At 48.9% G+C, this 20,853-nt stretch overlaps 2 protein-coding genes across 6 annotated transcripts in view; both read right to left on the bottom strand.

Annotated features, from left to right (window-relative positions):
- Positions 1 to 1,844: 1,844 nt before the first annotated feature.
- TMEM242 (transmembrane protein 242) overlaps positions 1,845 to 20,853 on the bottom strand; it is a 33,364-nt gene continuing 14,355 nt past the window's right edge. The window contains exons 4-5 of one of the 5 annotated variants that reach the window (XR_005126961.2): positions 19,744 to 19,894; positions 18,500 to 18,560 (exon numbers count right to left, since the gene is read on the bottom strand). Coding sequence is in view for 2 of the 5 variants with exons in the window: in XM_037520611.2 (XP_037376508.1) it covers positions 5,719 to 5,817 (99 nt within the window). In the remaining 3 variants the exon portion in view is untranslated. Of the gene's footprint in view, positions 5,818 to 18,499; positions 18,561 to 18,677; positions 19,895 to 20,853 lie in introns of those variants that run through there. The other 4 variants (XR_008552820.1, XR_005126960.1, XM_037520611.2 and 1 more) reach the window with 4 other exon arrangements.
- On the bottom strand, positions 11,341 to 19,488 carry LOC119253157 (L-lactate dehydrogenase A-like 6A). The gene is made up of 2 exons (XM_037520799.2): positions 19,399 to 19,488; positions 11,341 to 13,190 (listed from the first exon to the last, which is right to left on the bottom strand). The coding sequence occupies exons 1-2, from the start codon at positions 19,486 to 19,488 to the stop codon at positions 11,751 to 11,753; spliced, it is 1,530 nt and encodes a 509-aa protein (XP_037376696.1). The 3' UTR covers positions 11,341 to 11,750.

Genomic DNA, 20,853 nt, shown 5'->3' with positions numbered 1-20,853 from the left:
GGGAGAATTACTGGGCTTCTTTCGGGGACATTAGCTTCCCAGGGAGGTGGGGGGCCTAATTTCCTCAGGGAACCCTTGTGCCGGGGCGACCCCAGCCTGGCGTGTTCCTGTGTGCCTGCCCTGATCCCTCCCTCCCTCCAGCAGAACTTTAGATTTCTGGGCTACAGAAAAAAGCTGTCCGCCCACCCTGCCCCCAGAGCTGAGGGCCGGGCTGATTTCGAGATGGTCTTGCCAATACCACAGTGAAGAGGGTGAGGCTTCTAAAGTGGGGTGAGAAACACAGGGATTGTCATCCTGACTAATATTTGCATGTATAGATTTTCACTGTATCTGTTTCTTCTTGCTCAGTAGGTCAGAGCTGGTGAATGCATTAGCAGCTTGCTTTAAATTAAGTCTTAATTTTTAGGGGCCTCCCTGGTGGCACAAGGGGTTAAGCACCACACTATGAAGCGATCCTCAGCCTCTACAGCACAAGTTCGATCCCCGGCTGGCCATGGAGCTACCCACATGGCGCAGCAGACCTCTCCTGCCTCGCCCGCCGCTCCCCTCAGCAGTGTACTTCGGTCAATCTGCCTGTGTTGTTCCCCGCTCTGTCTCTGGTGAGTCCTCTCACCAGAGGGAAAAGCCTCCTCCCCGCCGCCCTAATCAGGAGGCTTGATTTTGTGCTATTTCCAGATATTTTACTGCAATCATTTGTAATATAAATCTCTGAAAAGAGAACCATGGCTGGCCATGAGCAAGCCCAGAGCAAAAGGTTCCCTCAATCATTCTTATCTTTTGACAACAGGTCTTATTTTAGTCTTGCATGAGATTTACTAGAATTTTCTTAGCTTTGTGACCTCGCTCCTGACTGAGGAATCTTTATATAGCTGTGGCCCCTGAGAACTGAAGGGAGGTGGGGGATACAGGTGACCATGGTGGCCGTGGGTGACCGCCGAGGTTTCCAGATTAGGATGCCCACCGTGAGGTTTTGCTCAGAGCAGGAGACAGAGGCACTCTGTCCCTCGGCAGGCCCTGGTGAAGACAACCAGAGCAACAAAATAAAAACAAACACATTCCTATCACCCAGGTCAGCAGAGTTTGGCACAACTGCGTAAGGAGTCATGTCCAAGTTTTCTTTTCGACTCAGTTCTGTCCCTTGCTCCATCCAGATACGCGGCCCCGCATGTCTGGAGAGCCTGTGTCCCAGATGCCACCCACCCATGTCCCATGGAGTGATGTCTGTCCACTTGCAGATCTGGAATCCCGCTCCAAGCCTGGAGGTCAGGGGCAGTGTGAGGATGAAATTGTGCAGTGGATTCAGAAGCAGATAGAGTTCTACAGATGTGCCAAGTTCCCCAGTTTGTGGGATTCAGCTTCCTAGGTGAGTCCATTGCAGATGTGGGACATCTGCACTCCTGTGACCACTGCAGCCCCGTAGACAAGAAAAAATCTATGGAAGCCACTTACATGCCCAAGGACACAGTGGATTAGGATGTGGTCAATGTGCAGTGGAGTACTACTCAGCTATAAAAAAGATGAAACCTTGCCATTTGCAGTAACAATGCATGGAAATAGAGGGGACAGCGCTAAGCAAAAAAAGTCAGAAGGAGAAAGACAAACACTGAATGACTTCACTCCTATGTAGACATAAAGAAACAAAGGACCTGATAAATCTAAGACAAAATAAATCCTAGAAATCTGATAGAATTGAAGTGACCAGAGGGGAAGCGTGGAGGGTGGGGCGCAAAACAGGGAGGGGCCTGATGGACTAAGGTGGGGGGTTCTAGGGGTATTGGTGGTAGGTGTGGAGTTGTAACATCCATCTGAAGAGGTGTGGGCCTGTACCCCTAAATCATATACAGTTACCTCAAGCCAATGCTACCTCAATAAGAAAACAAACACACACTATAATTTAAAAAAAAAAATCACCATTATCCTCTGTCATTAAGAATATTTACACACTCTCTGGCCATTCTGTTTTCCTTTTTAGTAAGTGATTACACCTCATGAAACGACAATGAGGCAGAGGCCCAACCCAGCTAATGACAGAACGATCCATCAAGGCCTGGGATCCCTCAGCTAACACTTGGGCAGAAAAGTAGAAATTTTATGTACTTCATGGAAACTGCTTTTTAAATTTTCTCCAAAACAGAGTCATTTGCCTCAAACATCACTATTACAGAAGAACATCAGTGCTTGCAAGAGCCTCCTACTTCCCTCTTCTCCCCTCCCGAAATCACAGCCTTTGATAATGAATCCTGATGACACCAATACGGAAACTCAAATACAAACCATTCTGCCTCTTGGCAGAAAGGAAAACATCTCACTGGAACATGATAAAAGTTTGTAAAAGTGTGTCTTATATTACCTTTCACGAGACATTTAAGAATGTATTTGGAGAAAAAAAATTGTATTCTTCCCTGATGTTCATTCGTGCTTAATCCTTTCACTTTTTAAGGAAGGTACATAAAAAGGAGCTGAAAAGTATACAACATTCTCCATGAACCCAAACCTAGGAGAGATTAAACTTGGTCCCAAGTGAAATAGCTCAATTTGGTGGATTTCAATCACTTTTGTCCCCCTGCTCCTCACCCCCGGCCCGATTTCTTACATATCTCCCCCTTAGGTTGCAATGATTAATTTGCAAGTTGAGTCCCATGTTATCCATGCAACGAAGCTGAAGGTGCCAGGCGAGGGGATCGGTGCCAGGCGAGGGGATAGGTGCCCCCTTCCACTGAGCAGGTGGAGAGCGCAGCCCCGTCAGTGCCCTGTAGGGGGCGCTCACCCGGAGCTCGGTTCTGCAGGGCTGGACTCCCGCTCACCTGCTTCTCATCCAGTCAGGCATTGGGCATCTTGGAGGCAGTTTCCCATGCCCTATTTTTCATTGCCAGGTTATTCAGAAACCCCAATTTCTCCACTGAAAATAACAGCATCCCGTGGATACATTTTTACAAGGCAGCAATAACTTAGCAGAATACATATTTTTTTTCCTGGAATGAATCCCAAGGCTTGAGCGGCGCCCCTCCCTGCGCACCACGTTCCCTCAATATTGCTTTCTCTACTAGCTCTTTGGGGCCTCTGAGATGCTAAATGCGAAGTTGAACGCTCAGCCTGTGCAAGGAACATTCTCACCGCAAGCCGCCGTAATGTTGGCTTACCCACGAAATGGAAATTGTATTATCCATCCTTTAAAAAATTTCTAGTGCTCAGCCTCCATGAAATGGATTGCTTATGGGGAGATAATGTCTGTTCTATTCCTTTTTAAGTCTGTGAAAAATGTCATCCTGGTTAATAGGGTGATTAAAACTCTTTATGCTCCAGGAGATAAATGTGATTATGTTTGTCACACTCTACCCGAGATAAAGACGGCAAAGAAGGCAAACTTGAAATTCCATAACATTTCCTCTCTTCCATATCCAGGAACCTTCAGAATTCAATACACAGATGGTACTTCACATAAAGAATAACATTATCTGTTAAACATTTTTCCTTTCCATTAACCAATTTAACAATATGCCCCTGGTATAAAAGGAGTAGACAAATGACTAAATCTTCTGATATCTGAGTTGTGACTGTAAAAAAAAAAAAAAAATATATACCACTGATGTCATATTGCTTGTTTTCCTTTAAATTTTCCTCATTGTTGCATTGTATTTGCTTTCAAAAGGCGGCTGGAGCCTGTGCTGGGTGCCTGTTCTGGAGAACCTGTCCCCATCAGCCTGCCCTCTGCACACCCTGCAGGGAGTCACTGGGCCGCCCCTCAGGGAAAGGGTTTTGCAAGCAGAGGCCATGCCACACAGGTAAGGACCAGACTGCCTCCCTGCAGACTTCCTCGAGCCAGGCCCCCCCCCTCACCACCCTGGGATGGGGGGCGGGCGTCACCAGCTCCTGGGCCCTGAGGGAGGCCTTGCTGCACTTGCAGCTTACCAGCAGGAACCTATTAAACCAATCATGATTTCCCCTTTTATTTGTTTTAGATATAGAATACCTATTGATTTTTAAAAGATCTCTAGGGGATCAGAGAAAATGAGAATTTCTAACTTGTCTGGGATAATCAAACTCTACATTCTGGTTTTAAACAGTTTTCAGTGGTTCCCATTCCGCTATCAAGGGGAACATAGAATAATTAGACTCAGAATAATAAGGACAGAAATCTGTTCAATTTGGCTCCTGTCTTGCCTTCACTTCCTTCAAAGGTTAGAAATATTTTCTTAGTGGAGATTTCGTTAAAAATGAAAGCTGGGTGAAGAGTTTTTGCTGCTCTACATGCAAGCCTTTCCTTTTAGTCTTGGATTTTGAACAGGTTACATATGGATCCTAGACACTGATTACACCTGTTTAATTAACAATACAGCAATTTTCAAAGGGTAACATAGTCCAGAGAAAGATGTTACATTAGGCACTTGACATTTCATTTTAAAAGTTTCTTTAGAACTAAAAGGTTTCATTATAACACATAAATTTTCAAATGCATTATATTAAACTTGATTGCTAATTAGAGGCTAAGCAATTATAAAGAAATTGCACAACTGATATTAAAATAACCAGAGGTTATTCTTCTGGGCATATTAACATATTAAAATATTTCTCTCTTTCCAAAAATTTTAATCTCCCGTAAAAATAATTGCATGTCGACATTATTCAGTTTTCTGTAAGGTATCACGGAGGCAGGAAAGGGCTGCGTGCATGTGTCAGGATTTACCTGTAGCAGGTTCCTCAGGGAGGTGCTGCTAAATACTTATGTAGGGTAAGTGAAAAAGCATCAGGCTTTTCTGCCCTCCCGCCATTAGGATTGATGATGGATCCCTGTGGTCCTGAATGCATGCCTGATGGCGGGCACCTGGAGGAGGGTGTGGGCATGCGTAAGTGGGCACACCTGGGCTAAGACTAGGCTTATAAGGGCGGTGTCACGGGAACGCCAGCAGAAGAACCAATGGGAGAGCAGAGAAGCAGAGAGAACGAGAGAGAAGGCCGGAGAGCCCAGAAAGAGTGAAGACTTGCTGGGGGCCGGGAGGCCTGCCAGCCTCCTGCCTGCCATCTACCTGATAAATCCCAATAAAAGCCTAAAAAGCCACCGAGGACTCCAGGACCCCTCCTTTACGTGGTCTGGTCTGCTGGGATCCTAGGAAACCTGCCCTGTGTCATCCTGCCCCTACAACTCACTATTGAGATTCAATACTCAGGGAACTTTCTGTTCAAATAGGTGATAATTGAGCTATTTTCACAATGACAACTGCGACAAAACCACCCCTGTTGATCCCCGAGCAGATGCCGGCCTGACTTCTCCAACAAGGGCTTTTATTCCCATGAAACCATAACTAGTATCTCAGGCTGACTCTGCCTTCAAGTTACCCTCGTCACTGGTTTCAGATATAAAACTTGGTTTCAACTTTATAATCATAAACTTTATCATCATAATCAACTTTATAATCACTGGGATCTCCTTTGCATAGAGAAGTGTAATTATTTCTAAATAGTTTTCCTAACTTTGGGAAAACTTCACCCTCCCCCCAACTTTGTACACGCATGTACACGTGTACACGTGCTCACATGCATTTTAAAGCAGAGAGGGGTGGAACCCCTTTCCCTCCCCCTCCAGAGGGCACTGAGGCCTCGGCCCCGAGTGCTCAGTCAGCAGTCTGCAGGGTCCCCGAGGAGAAATCAAGCAGTCCCTTTGCTCTGGGGGCGTCCCGCAGCCACGGCTGTCCGTGAGGGCCGTTCACGCACCGCGCCCTCTCATTTGGATTTCAATACTTCTTCCCACTCAACAGCCGAGTCGGAGTTCTTGGGAATTGCTGGAAATATTGACTGCATCTTATTTCGAAAGTCTTTCATCTGAAAGAAGAAAAAAATCCGTCATCGAATGTTCAAAGACAGGACAAAGCTATTAGAGACGGCCCCGGGGCTGACCGGACGGTACTTCAAGGAAGACCACTCAAAGGCCAGGGTGCGTTCTGGCGACCTGAGAGGAATGGGACGCACTTTTTCTCTTCCACAGACAGAGAGCTGCGCGGTCTTGACGTGCAATTCCATTCTGAATCTGAAAGGCAACAGGCTCTAGATTCTCAATCCTCCGCCATATTTTATTCCCCAGTAGACAGCATACTCTGTTGACGTTCACATAGAAGGATGCAGCTGAGCATGGGATTTCTCAGGCCCGAATACCCCCTGAGGAATTTTAGAGCTGGGGGAGGAGCGGCAAGAGGAAACTCAGGGGTTATTAATGAAGAACAAGTCAGTGAAGAGCAGATAAACTGGAATGCTTTTATGTGCCCGAAGGTTTGGTAAATCTATGTCAAGGTTTTACCAGAAGAGGCTGATTTGGAGTCAGGGAGTGGGAGCAGGATTTGGAAGATCTCACTCTACTGTCAATCTGGAGCACCTGCCTCCACTTCGGGGGCCCAAGAAGTGGGGCGCTGAAGCGGGGCAGTTGGATAGCCTTTCATTAGACCACACGCTCTCTCGTTCCTTCTTCTAATCCTGCGGCCTGTGGCGGAGACCCTACTTCAGAAGCGCTCCTGCCGTGCTAGTTTTCTCATCAGTCCTATCCCAGGTGGCTTCCCAAGGGGACAGATGTCCTCCATCAGGTGGGTGGAGCGCCCTGAACAAATTGCCAACACGCAAGTCATTTTCAGAGTGGTCATTCTGAAAAATTTATGCTGATGCTATCTCAGTTTGAAGTTGAAGCCTTACCTTGCTTCCAAGTCTGGGAGGTGTATCTCCCTGGGGACTCACAAATTCCCAGACGTTGAGTCAAGCCGTGGCCACACTGCTGTTAGTAGGACAGACTCTGGTGTCAGACAGACCTCTCTGGAGCTCCAGCGCCTGGGAAAGCTGCTCACACTCAGTGGCAGTTCCCATGTGTGAGAATGGCGGGAACTACCCACTTACAGGACTGAGGGCGTTCACGAGCACAGCACCTCGCGTGTGGCAAGTGCTCAACATACATCAGCTCTTGTCATCAGTGTCATCTGCTATGCGTGCTGTTCCCAGAACAGAGCTTATGGCATGTTTGTCAAAAGTATCACTTCAGAGTTAAACGTCATCCTGATTGAAATATCCTGACCCTGGAAGACGCTTGGGTTGTCCGTTATGTGCCAACCACCTCAGCGTTTGGGTCTGAGACACCAGTCTAGAAGAGACACGTCGCAGGGTGTGAGTCCCAGCCCCTCTTCCATGCAGCTCCCAGTCTGCCCTGTGACAAACCTCTCACACCTTATGAGAGGTTCTCAAACACAGGCAGGCAGGGCTGCATCTGAAGGGCCCGGAAGCGGAAGGGTTTCTGCTTGTCACAATCACAAGGGACGGCTATTTGCATGCGAGGGCGCGGATGGTCCACGCAAAGAACTGCTTTGCCCAAAACACCAATGGTGCCTCGTGAGGAACCTGGGTTTGGTGCCCTGGGCTGACAAGATGGACTACTCTGGCCTGGGTTTGAAATGTGTGGCCTGATTCTTCCCCTTTCCCTTTCTGGTTGACCATCTGTCACAAGCAAGCAGAACGGCAGAGTTTTCAAGTGGGGTGTCAGCCAGCCAGGACATGAACCTTCTGGGTGACATGGGACATGGTCGGCTGCGGAGACGGGAGAGGCTGGAACTCGCGGAGGAAGCCGGGGAGGAGAGCTGCCTCTGCATGCCTGTTCCCGTTTCCTCCTCCCGGCTGCTTTTTCCCTTCCCTCTCCCGGCCAAGTGTATTATTGGTTTGTTCCCAGGTCGTGAGTAACGGAAGCACTGGAAGGAATCACAGCTGGAAAGTAGCCACCTAGGAAGAGGCGACAGAGCGAAGCAGAGGAAGAGAGGCAAGTGGGGAACAGAGCATCACCAGCCCCTTCGTGGATTTTACAGCAGTGGAAATGGAAGCCCAGAGTCTACATTTAAGTTAGAAACAGTGGAGGTGTGAGTTGAAAGACTCGTACGCATAGTGGCAACCTTTAGTTTTTGCACCGACCGCCGCTTTTGCCGTGCACCTGGGGAAGGGTCAGGCTCGTCACTGACGCTCTAGACACTTAAGAGAACATTTTCCCACTTAAAAGTGAGCTTGGGGCCTCCCCTGGTGGCGCAGCGGTTGAGTGCTGGGCTGCGAGGCTGCCTGCAGCCTCTGCAGTGCCAGTTCGTTCCCCGGCTGCCGGCGAAGGTCTCACAAAAAAAAAAAAAAGTGAGCTTGGAAAACGCTTTAGGGGTTCGTACTTCACTGAACTTATTTGAATTCCACAAGAACCACCAAAACTCTTGCCGCAGAGCCACCCTCTCTCCTTGCACCTTAGAAGCTTGATGGAAGCAGGACCTGCTGGGAATGGAAGTCTCCCTCTAGCCCCTCAGCTGCACTCTCAAGCGTTTCTAGACTCAGGGGTCTTTTCCCTGCAGCCCTCCTCTCCCTTTGCCAGGGAGAATTTTTCTGCGACTTGGAGAGCAGGGCCACCGTGCACCCCACAAAGCCAGGGCTGCTCTCCATGAAAACTAAGTGATGAAGTCACTCCCTGGATTGGCCGGCCACTGCTGCAAGAAACTCACCCCTAAGTGCCAGGGACTGTGCCCAGCAGTGCCAGGCTGTTATATCAGAAAGCACCAAGGCCTACAGCAGCGGGTGTCAGCTAGCGCGTCTGGAAGATGTATTCCACGTCATCTGTCACTGACGCCGGCGTCCTGAAGGCAGGATGCGATTGATTTTTAGACACTGGAACACACTTGAGACGATGGTCTCTAGTGATGAATGTTACTCTCATTCCCACTTCAGTGGCTTGCTGAAGGGCCAGCGTAGGCCGGGAATGAAGCGCCAATACTACTGCACCTTGACCAGGCAGGAAAAGAACTTTACTTGGCAGAAAAGAGAACTGCATGAAACTTTGAGTGTAATATATGGTGGGCTGGGAACGTATGGAAAATCCTCGGTTTAATTAATTTCAGGAAATACTTGCAGCATTAATTGCCAAGGGACGTTATTGGAATTAAAAGCCCCAAGTTTGAAATGTCTGCCACTGACTAGCTCATGTCACTTCAACCTCTCACACGCAGGTGTGGGAGGGCTGCCAGTCTCCAGGCTAGGTTTAGAATGACAAAAGCTTTCTAGGATCAAGTGATGAGAAAGCCTTTGGGTATGTCATTACAGTGCCAGTAGTAATTACGAACAACCTGGAAATGGTCTCTACACGCACACACACTACGTCACCTGGACAGGAATAATGCCTGCCACATAAGATCACCTATGTGCCAGGCACTATACGAAGCACTAGGCTATTATTTAGTCTTCACAATTCTGTGTGGCAGAATGAGGAGCACCACTTCAAAAGAAACCAGAGGCCAGAGAGGGTAACCCATCCATGGTGATAGTTTATAAGTGCAAAAACCTGACTGAAGCCCAGAGATCTTTCTTCAGTCATTCTGTTTCTGTGACCAGGAAAGACCTGATACCCTCTGTAACCTCCACTCATGTATCAGCTTTCACTAAACACCATATTAAAGCATCCACACACAGGGCCTCCCTGGTGGCGCAGCGGTTGAGCGCTGGGTTGCGAAGCTGCCCGCAGCCTCTGCAGCACCAGTTCGATCCCCGGCCACCGGGCGAGGGTCCTACATGGCACGCAGACCTCTCCTGCTGCCCGCTGCTTCCCTCAGCAGTGTGCTTCATCAGTCTGCCTGCTCTGCTCTCCCCTCTGGCTCTGGTGAATTCTCTCACCCTCCCGCGCTTCTGACTGTACCCAGTGCTTGTATAAATAATCTTAAAAAAAATAATAAAGCATACACACACACACCCATATATCTCTTACAATGGTGACCATTTTATGTGACATGGCGCAGCAGATAGTACTACCAATGTTCACCAATAACCAGTCCTCATCTACTTCTGGGTTATACTTCCCCACCCTCTAGAAATTAGGTAGCCAGCGATGTCCTTCTGGTTTAGTTAAGTGTGAACAAAAAAAAAACCGTGGGTCACTTCCAGAGGGAATTATTTAATCGCAGGTGTTTTTAATTCTCCCCATTCACAGCAATCATGGAGACCTGTGTTGCTCTGGCAGTGCCTAGAGCTCAAAGTCCCTGGGGTGCGGAGCCTGCTTGTGGAGCATGCTTCCTCGTCATGTAAACCCTTACTGCAACAGTGGATTTTATGAGAAATAAACCTTATTTTAAAACATATATTTGGGGATTCGTTTTTTTCTACAGTATAACCCAGCCAAACCTGGCATAGGTGAAGACAATTACAAAATAGACGGCATGCTCTGATGCCCTGCTCTGATGGGCAGAGTATTATATTAAATTTGGCAGAAACATGGCTGACTTAAAAACTCAATGGCTGGACAAAGAGGAAGAGAAACTCAGTGGTGGGTGAACTGAAAAAGCTCTTAGAACCCCCCGGAACAAGCGAATCACTACTTGCCTCACTTTCAAGGAGCTCAGCACATCAGATAATAAACCCATTACAAGACATTAATTCCTGGGGAACACGCCTACATGTCTTTGATGAAATGGTATGGAAGCTCTGATCAGCAAGAGTGAAATTAAGCTCATTTCGGGGGGGCGGGATCACTATCCTTTGTCCACTTGATAAAATTCAACCAGTTGAATTTAGCCGAGTAGATGCGGGTAACATTCTGGTGATTGGGCTGTGGGCACCCACACATCCTGAGATATTATGAATGTAGCATATTACCTAATATTCAGTTGCATTAGGAAGGCAAACGTGAATTTTAAAATCTCAATTTCTCATTTTCTAAATGATTCATTCGTACATTCATTTCGGTAAAGGTCAGACAAGCATCTTCACTTTCTCCTAAACCCGCGCTCTATCAAATGCGCAAAATCGGTAGTAAAGTCAGTTGATTTAGGACGCGTAACTTTGTGATGCAGTCTCTGAGGTACTCATTTAAATGACCAATTATGGTGATGGAAAGAGGGCACAACTCAAAAGCAAACGCTGTGAAATGTGAAGCAAAAGGGATGAACCTGGGGTGCCCTAGGGCCCACGCCCAGGCCCACTCTGCTGCTGGCCAGTCCAGTAACAGCAACTTCTAACACCCTTTTTGTTGGAATGTGCTAACAGGTCAGGCCTGAGGCATTTCTAACATGATTTTACTCAGCCAGGCTTTCTTTTCAGTAGCTGCAGCATTGAGGGATGTTCTTTCTCTGCCCAGTAAACAACAGTAACTGCCACCTATCAGGCCTCTTTTTAAAAGCTTTATATTTTTTATGTATTGCACACTTTATAACTTACCAATGCGGTCCCTATTATTTTCATGTTAATCTACTGATCCTGCTTCATGGCACGTCTATGAGCGGACACGAGGGTGGATGGACACGGACACACACACGCACACACACACACACTTTCATGTCTTTTTAAAGGGGCTCAGCTGACAGGTTGTCACAAGGGAATGAAGGCAGCCCCAGAAAGCACTTCTGCTGATATGTTTATTTTCACACTGTAGAGGAAGTTACCTTCTAAAGAACGGCTTATAAACGAACACAAGTAAACGTCAGCTACGATGAAAGAAGTAAGATGTACTTGGTGCCAAGGGTAAGCATCTCCAACACTGGGCAGCCAGCGGACAGCTGACACCCCCACCTGGCACAGGCAAGGGCCACGGTCCCCCAAAAGTGTCCTCAGTCACTGAAGAATTGTAAAAAAAAATATATATATATATATCTCACTCAGCATCTGGGGGCTAAATAAACTGGGGTCCCTCTATCCCTTTACTTCTTTTGGAACTTAAAACGACAGGTGCAATCCCCTAACTACCCTCCTCTCCAGTGACTTCCAAGCGCTAAGCGCGCTCAGAGCTTGAGCGACTCCTGGATCTTCCAGAGCGTGTCCGCGCTCCTCTTCAGCGCGTCCTCCTCGGCGGGCGCGAGCTTGACCATGACGAGGTCGGAGACGCCGGCCCGGCCCAGCACGCAGGGCACGCTGAGGAACACGTCCTTGTTGATGCCGTAGAGGCCCTTGACCCGCGTGGACACCGGGTGCACGCGCCGCAGGTTGCGCAGGATGCTCTCCGCCAGGTCGGCCACCGACAGGCCGATGGCCCACGAGGTGTAGCCCTTGCGCTTCAGGATGTCGTAGGCGCTGGCCACCACCTCCTTGTGCACGCGGCCCCAGTGCTCGGGGTCCTGCTCCGTGCCCACGAGCGCGTTCAGGTCCCGCAGGGGGACCCCGGCGATGTGCACCCCGCTCCACACGGGCACGCTCGAGTCGCCGTGCTCCCCCAGGATCCAGCCGTGGCAGCTCTCGGGGTGCAGGCCCAGCCGCTGCCCCATGAGGAAGCGGAAGCGCGCGGTGTCCAGGTTGCAGCCGCTGCCCACGACGTGGCCCGGGGGGAAGTGGCTGAGCTTCCAGGCGAGGTAGGACAGGATGTCCACCGGGTTGGAGACGACGAGGATCTTGCACAGCGGGCTGTGCTGGACGATGCTGGGCACCATCGCCTTGAAGATGGCCACGTTGCGCTGCGCCAGGTCGAGGCGCGTCTCCCCCGGCTCCTGGCGGGCGCCCGCCGTGATGACCACGAGGCTGGAGTCGGCGGTGACGCGGTAGTCCCTGCCGGCCACGACGGCGGGCATCCCGGCGAAGCAGGCGCCGTGCTGCAGGTCCATGGCCTCGCCCGCCAGCCTGCTCTCGTTCACGTCCACCAGCGCCAGCTCGTCGCCCAGGCCGCGCAGCAGGATGCTCACGGCGCAGGCCATGCCCACCGAGCCGGCGCCCACGATGGAGATCTTGCTGCGCGGGGCGCCCTCCTCGCGGGCGAGGCTCCGCAGCAGCCCGCAGCGCTCGGTGCCCGGGGCCGACGCGGGCGCGGGGCCGGCCGGCGGGGGGCCCCGGGCCGCCAGCCCCCGCCGGAGGACGACGCCGGCCCGCAGGGCTCGCACGGAGCCGCTCATGGCGGCTCGCTCGGGGCTGAAGGGACCGGAGGGCGCGGCGGCAGCTCCGGAGAAGCGGCCGTGCACAGCGGCCGCCCCCAGCCGGTCGGCGCGTGGACGGCCGTTGACCGTTGGCCGCCCGTTGCCGCCCAGCTGGCTACTGCGCCTGCGCCAGCACCCGCCCCGCTGAGGCGGCTTCGGCGGCTGCGCGAAACCGTTGCCCGAGGCCGGCGCCCACGGGCCGAGTGCGGCTGCGCGGGCGGGAGGGCGCTTCCCGCTACTGCGGCTGCGCGGCGGGCCCGGCGCACGTGCTGCAGCAACTACGGCCCTATGCTCCCCCAAGGAGTAAAGGGGCGTCTGTGGCTGTAGGGTAAGGAAAAAATATCAGGCTTTTCCGCCCTCCCACCTTTAGGATAGATGAGGGAACCCTGTGGTCCTGAGTGCATGCCTGATGGCGGCACCTGGAGTGGGTACACCTGAGCTAAGAGACTGAGTTTATAAGGGCGGCGTCACTGGACGCCAGCAGAAGCCGAGAACCAACGGAAGCAGGAGAGCAGAGAAGCAGAGAGAACACGAGAGAAGGCCGAAGAGCCCAGATAGAGTGAAGACCTGCTGGGGGCTGGGAGGCCTGCCAGCCTGCCGGCCCCCCAGCACCCCTGCCTGCTGTGTACCTGGTAAATCCCAATAAAAAAGCCTGCAAAAGCCACTGAGGGCTCCAGGACTCTCTCCTCCTTTACCCGGTCTGGTCTGCTGGATCATAGAAAACCTGCACCGTGTCCACTCCTGCCCCTACAATTGGCGTAAGTCGGCAAGATGATCCATGCAGATGGGTATGGAGCCCTCCGAAGACCTGGAGGGACTAAGGAGTAACAGACTGTGCTTGCCTGTTAACGACGCATGGTGGCACGGGAGATGGACAGGGTCTGGGAGCTGAGGGACGAGACCTCACCTGCAGGAGACACTCAACAGGTCCAGCCCAAGACCACCGAGGCAGCAGAATCGTTTCGGAAAGAAAGAGGACCATGATTCAAGAGCTCACCAGTGCTGACAAGGTAGAAGCCAAAAAAAATCTTAAGTGAGAGTGAGGAGCTGAGGAACCCATCCTTGGGGGACGGGTGGGGAATGTGGCTTAGGTTGAAGCCCAAGCCAAAGAGGGGACCAAGAGAGGCTGGATGTAGAGTTTGGATCCCTGACCCATGTGCTTGTGCAGTGGGTTGGCCTGAGTGCAGGGGTCTGCGAGTCGCATTGGTGGCTATGAAAGCTGAGTGTTGGAGCGACCACAGACAGAAACCCTGAGGGTTGGCGATTACCCCCAACAGTAGAATAGAATCGCCAATCCCAGAGTGAATGCATCCTGGAGGTGGATGCGGTGTGTGGCTTGTAGCTGAGACTACAGCCAGAGATGGCCAGGAAGCTTGACAGCTCCTGGTGTGTGACAGGATGCCGTGAGTGGTTCCCCTCCCTCGTATGAGCAGTGCCTTTGGCAGCAGATGTGGTGGTTCATCTGCTGGTGCCAATAATGGTCTTTTGCCACTAGGTTGGTGCTCTGCCTGGAATTACTTGTGTTCCGTTGTATTTTATGTATTTTGTTGTTCTATTGTGATGTATATGATTTGTTTTTGTGGGCCATGGCTGCAGTGTTCTATTGCCAAGAGAAATGTATGTGACTTGTGTAGATTGTATGGCAGAAAACCCTGAGGGGGTGGACTGTAGGTAAGGAAAAAGTATCAGGCTTTTCCGCCCTCCCGCCTTTAGGATAGATGAGGGAACCCTGTGGTCCTGGGTGCATGCCTGATGGCGGGCACCTGGAGTGGGTACACCTGAGCTAAGAGACTGAGTTTATAAGGGTGGCGCCACAGGGACGCCAACAGAAGCCAAGAATGAACAGAAACAGGAGAGCAAAGAGAACACGAGAGAAGGCCGGAGAGCCCAGATAGACTGGAGAGTTGCTGGGGGCTGGGAGGACTGCCAGCCTGCAGGCCCCCCAGCACCCCTGCCTGCTGTGTACCTGGTAATCCCAATAAAAAGCCTGCAAAAGCCACTGAGGGCTCCAGGATTCTGACTCCTCCTTTACCCAGTCTGCTGGATTATAGAAAATCTGCACTGTGTCCTTCCTTCCCCTACAGTGGCACAGGACTTCTGGCGCTGTTTTACACACATGAATCTCGTCAGTTTTTAACGTACACACTAGGCCAGTGCAGAGCCCCGAGTCATCTATTTTGATATTGTAGGGTAAATAACTGAAATAACTGTCAGGTTTTTCTGCCCTCCTACCATTAGGACTGATGATGGACCCCTGCGGTCCTGAATGCACGCCTGAGGGCGGGCACCTGGAGTGGGGTGTGGGCCTGCATAGGTGGGTACACCTGGGCTGAGACTGGGTTTATAAGGGTGGCGTGGAAGAGCAAAAGAGCATCAGAAGGAGAACAAGGAACAGCGAAAGTGAAGCAGAGACCAGGAGAACATGCCAGTGTGCTGAGAGTGAGGACTCGCTGGGGGCTAGGAGGCCTGCCAGCCTCCCGGCCCCCTGCCTGCCATGTACCTGCTACACGGAATAAAACCCTGAAAAGCCACCGAGGGCTTCAGGATTCCTCCTTTACAACCCCCACCCCCCCGCCCCATCTGCTCGAGCACAGAGATCCTGCCTTGCGGCCCTTTCTGCTGCCACAGATATGTGTGCCAAATAAAAATGCATCCATTACAAATAAATGAAAGTAAGGCACCATGGCCTGAAGGTAGCCATGGCAGGAAGAATGAGATGCTCTGGCTTTGTCTCCCAATGGACTTAAGCTCTACTTCCCTGTTGCGGCAGAAATGGGACTCCTGTTTTGTTGGATCCAGCTAAAGAAACTTCTACTTGGAGAGAACCCCATGGCCTGTATGTCAGTCACTGCTGTGCCCCACGCCAGTGGGCCATCAGGACGACGTGGGGCAGCGGGTGGCGCTGTGTGCTTGGAAGAGAGGCCAAAGCAGGCTGGCGACAAGTCCTGGCTGAAAATGACTCCCCAACTAAGGCTGATAGAGCCGTCTATTAAAATGGAGCTACAGCTAACACCGCCCTAAGATGGCACGTATTAACCAACGCACACGTTAGATTGTTGATTAAAGCAGGAATATAAAATACTAGCTAGGACGGCACAGCATCGACAGTGCACTGCATTTTTCTGGTCAGACTTAGGAGCTTCAAATTTTGGAGGCGATGTCAACTTACATCTTAAGAAACATATAGCCAGTAACGACAATTACTACAAAAGTCCAAGTAAAAATGTGGCACTCTGTCCCCACTTTAAGTCTAACTATATAAGGATTGCACACAGCCCTCCTCATGTTCTAGGAGAACAAAATGCTCTCCCCTAATGGGGCTCAGTACATGCAGCCCCCTCAATCAGCAAAAAAAGATTTCAATTTCAGAATGCCGATTTTTGTTAAAATGAATTATTTTACATTCAGGACTTGAAAGTTGTTCTTATTCTTTCTGCCACTGAAATGCAGTACCAGAAAGGAACTATAATGAAAGGAGTTGATGAGTGGGAAAAGCATGGCAATTAGCGGAGCTCCTGCAATCCCATGTCAGTGTGACACGCAGGCTTGCTAGCAAGGACGAGACACCTGTTTAGATGGCCCAGAGCCACAAGTCCATGACACAAAATGGTAAAGGGACCATATGCACGACATCGCTCCACACCAGGGCCAGATTTGTCAAATGAAAAACTAGAAATTAAAAAAAAGATCATCTATTTGATGGTGGTCAACATTTCAGAGGGATCCTTTAAAAAGATCCATCTTTGATTGCTATCATTTCTTCCGTCCCAGTCATAACTTGAAATGGCTGACCTGATGTAAGTTCCCACCTGATGCCTGTTCCTATAATGAGTCCTCTGACCAGTCAAGTCATTTTCGAAGATAAGTGTTCTTCAGGATGACATTCAAGGACATAAAGACTCTTAGCTAGATGGCTTCTTGCTATAGTAATTTTCTTTCTAGAGTTTGAACCTCTTCAGAAATACAATCTCTATGATAGCTGCCTCTTCAGGTTTTTCCCCTTAGCCACAACTAAATCAATTTTGAGGGAAAAAAGAACACTCTCCAAAATAAAAATAACTCACACAAAGCAGCTTTTTATTTACAGTAAGTCTCAAGATACAAAGGAAAGAAAGGTGAAGAGATGTACATGACCTCTGGAACAGATTTAGGTCCGCTCAGGGATGTGGAAAGTCAAATAGAACTGGATAGCCCCCTAACTACTTTCTACCTTAGGTGACTCATTCTTTTTGAATGGAAAACCTCTGTTATCTATTAAAAATGCAGCATAATATTATTGCTGATGGCAGGATTCTGCCATGATACTTCATCACAGTACTTAAGAGGAAACAGGGAATAAAGATGACCAGCAAGTCTCTGGACCAAAAAGGGTTACAACTAAATAATTTAGACCTTCCACCTGGGCTCTCCCCACCACCTCTCCCTTCTCTATATATGAGTCCAATTCAAATATTCATCTTCTCCTAAATCTTCTATAACCCGGAAGCAGAACTGACATTTTAAAATCTTATGCCACCAATATTCTTTGTTTCTCTCTCCACTACAGGATTTATTACACCTAAGTATTACATTTATTATTACATAAGTATTCATAAATACTTATGAACTTGTGATTCCCAAAGGAATTACCTTTTATTTAGTCCTGTCCTCTAGAACAGAGCTTGTTGGTGCATGAGTAGGGATTCAGTAAATGTTTGTGGTAGAAAAGAATAAGTAAATAGCTGTAGAACTGAGTTAAGCAGGACTAGTGGCTTACTTATTTCACCAAAGAGTGAAATAAAGGCAGGACTGGAAAATCCACCTGGGTGTTGGAGTTCTGAAAAGGGGTTAAGTGAAATGTGCAGGTGCCCATTTGGGGGTTTCTTAGGTAGGTTGAATAAATTTCAGATAAAGCTAAAGGTATGGATAAACAAAAAGATTTAACTATTTTTAAAACCAATACCTATCTTTCGCAAGATAGAACATACAAAAAAAAATTCTAAAGTGCTAGAAACACAGTAAAAGAAATATGCAATGGCAGAGAATATTTCTATCCTTTAAAGTTAAAATGTCTTGTTCTTTGGAAAACTTTAAAAAATAATTAGTGCATGAAACCCTTCATTTGCCAGAAAAAAAGCAGTGTTAATATATATTTTAAGTTGCTCTGAAATAGACTACAAACTCACCAGCATGCAAAAAGAATAGTTATAGGCACAAATATTTTAAGAAATCTTTGTCACATGAAAATCCTAAAATGCAAATTTTAGTTTTAAAACAAACTAATGAGTTGTGATTTTATTGCCCATAACTATTAAAATCTATATAATTTTGCAATCTTTATGTGAGGGTCTTTACAAATTCCAGCACCTCAAAATGCTTATCTTTGTCAGCAATACTGGGGAGCTTGGGGGAGGACAAAAGCAGGGCCACAGAGTTTATCTCCTGAGCACATAGGCAGAATGTCAATCAAAAAAGCAACTCAGGGCCTCCCCGGTGGTGCAGTGGTTGAGCGCTGGGTTGCGAAGCTGCCCGCGGCCTCTGCGGCGCCAGTTCAATCCCCGGCTGCTCCCCGGCCACCAGAGGAGGGTCCCACATGGCGCGCAGACCTCTCCTGCCGCCCGCTGCTCCCCTCAGCAGTGTACTTCGGTCCTTCTGCCTGCTCTGCTCCCCGCTCTGGCTCTGGTGAATTCTCACACCCTCCCGCGCTTCTGACTGTACCCAGTGCATGTATAAACAAAACAAACAAACAAACAAATAAATAAATAAAACATGCCTCTATTTTAAAAAAAAAATAAATAAATAAATAAAATAAATAAAAAAAAAGCAACTCACATTTGGCATCAACTCATGTTTATCATATTCAAATATTGTAAAAGTAATTGGCACACCCTTCTATTAAGCTGCTGAAATCTCATTTTCATTCTGTAAAGTATCATTTTACATAGAATTTACATGCAATGTGAAAGAGAAGATACTTGTCTTAGTCATTATAAAGGGGAAAAAGGGAAATATTTAAATGTGGCACAAGCTGTGAAGGACAAAGCAATTAGAATTTATTAATTTGTGTTTAGACATCTCTAATCATATGTAAGAACTGAGAAAGTTTAACTATGGTCACAGGCTCTGACTTCAAGGGTGCTGTTTTAGTAATTCATGCTGTTTATTCTCTGTACTTAAGTGACAAAAATAACACATAATCTTCAGTTAACAATGCTTTGGTCATCTAAAAAGATATGAAGAAATGTTTGTACAGACATTACATTTAACAGCATTTAATTTGAGGTAGAAATTTACCTTTATAAATTCACAACTGCCAAAATGGATTACCTCCATGCTGGAAAAGGCTAAGCATCAATTTGCCTAAAACTCTGTGTAGGCAGGGCACAGAGCCAGCAGCTGGGGACAGCAGGAAGCGGAAGGATCTTTCAGGGTGGGGATTAGTAGATCCAAGGTGGGTAGGCTGGGAAGAAAGTGTCCTTTCAGCATGGCTACGACTCAGAGTGGGACAAAGGCTTGGAGAATCACAAGTCTCAGCCTCACCACTACTGACATTCCAGCCCAGACCATTTCCTGGGGGAGGGGCGTTGCCCGGACCACTGTAGTTCAGCAGCAGCCCTGGCATTTGTCCACTAGAAGCCATTAGGCCCCCTGCAGTTAGGATAACAAAGTATCCAGACACCCCAAATATCCTTCTGGGGGAAGGGTGGGGACCAATGAATTAAAGAATAAGCGGGGGTGGGGAAGTGGTCAGACCACACAGGGGTAGTCAGACCACACAGGGACTCAGAAACCATTTCAAGAAACTTGGACTTTATTCTCAAGGGAAGAGGAAGCCATTGAAATGGCAGGAGCTGTGAGATTAGCTTTTATCCAACAGATTGAGTTAACTCCTTACCTCCTCTGTTAGGCACTGTTACAGGTGCAAAGGCGACAATGAACGATAAAGGAGGCCTCTACTCAGAATTTACATCCTTTTGGTGATGACAGACAAAACAAGAATGTGGCCAATGTAATTTCACTTTGCAGAATGTGCAGAAGCACCAGCGCTGCTGGGAAAGGAAAACAGGATGCTGTGTCAGAGGAAGGGAGTGGTGGGAGTGAAGAGGCCACTTTATTTTAGGCAGAATGGCCTGGGCTTCTCTGAGGAGGTGAAAGAAATGTGGGAGAAAACCGGCTGGCAACAGCATGAGCACTGGCAGCCTGGGGACCCAGCAGCAGAGAGGCCCGAAGCAGGCAAAGGGGAACAAGAAGTCTGGCAGGGCCCCAGTGGGGGTTCAAAATGGGGTCAGAGAGGCAGGTGGGGTACATCCTGTCAAATGTCTCCACCCAGAGCCACTGAAAGTTTTAAATGAAGGAATGATATAATCTGACTTACATTTTAAAAAATACCTCCAGCTGCCGTGTGGAGAAAACATTCCAGAAGTAAAGGAGAAGCTGGGAAACCAGACGGGAAACAACTTCAGTAGGCGAGGCCTGCCATGCAGGGAGCTGGGGCGGGGTGAAGAAGCTGGGATTTTGTAACAGGGTGGTCCCAGGAAAGGGGGAGGTTCCCTGCCCCACCCAAGGGAGGGTGGAGCTGAGCAGGAAGAGGAGAAGCAGAAGAAGAGACTGAGGAAGGAAGGAAGCAGGATGGAGCCAGGAGACCTGGAGGAGGCACATGGAGCCTAGAGACACGTGAAGAAACTGCGCTTGTCTTTTGGTCGTGGACGGGGTGACACAGATGTGGGTGAGACCCGTGGGGAGGTGACCATGGCAGCTTTTATTTTGATGTTGATTTTGCTCTTTTCCTTCCGGGCTTGTCTGGTAGTTTCTGACCCTTTTCTGTGGGTCCCCACTGGAAGATGCTTTAGACTTGTGGCAGGCTTTGGGGCCTTGCTCTGCGCCAATCCCATTTGGATGGACTTTTACCCACGAGGGGACGGGTAACTTTGGGTGCTTCATTTAGAAACTAGACTCTTTGCCTTACCTGTATTGTTTCCTAGTTTTATTAAAGTTCCTTCCCATT

Source organism: Talpa occidentalis, unplaced genomic scaffold (assembly GCF_014898055.3).
Source record: "Talpa occidentalis isolate TD23 unplaced genomic scaffold, MPIMG_talOcc4v2.1 talOcc4.2, whole genome shotgun sequence".
NCBI classification, from domain to species: Eukaryota; Metazoa; Chordata; class Mammalia; order Eulipotyphla; family Talpidae; genus Talpa; species Talpa occidentalis.
This window is presented reverse-complemented; position numbering and strand designations above follow the sequence as displayed.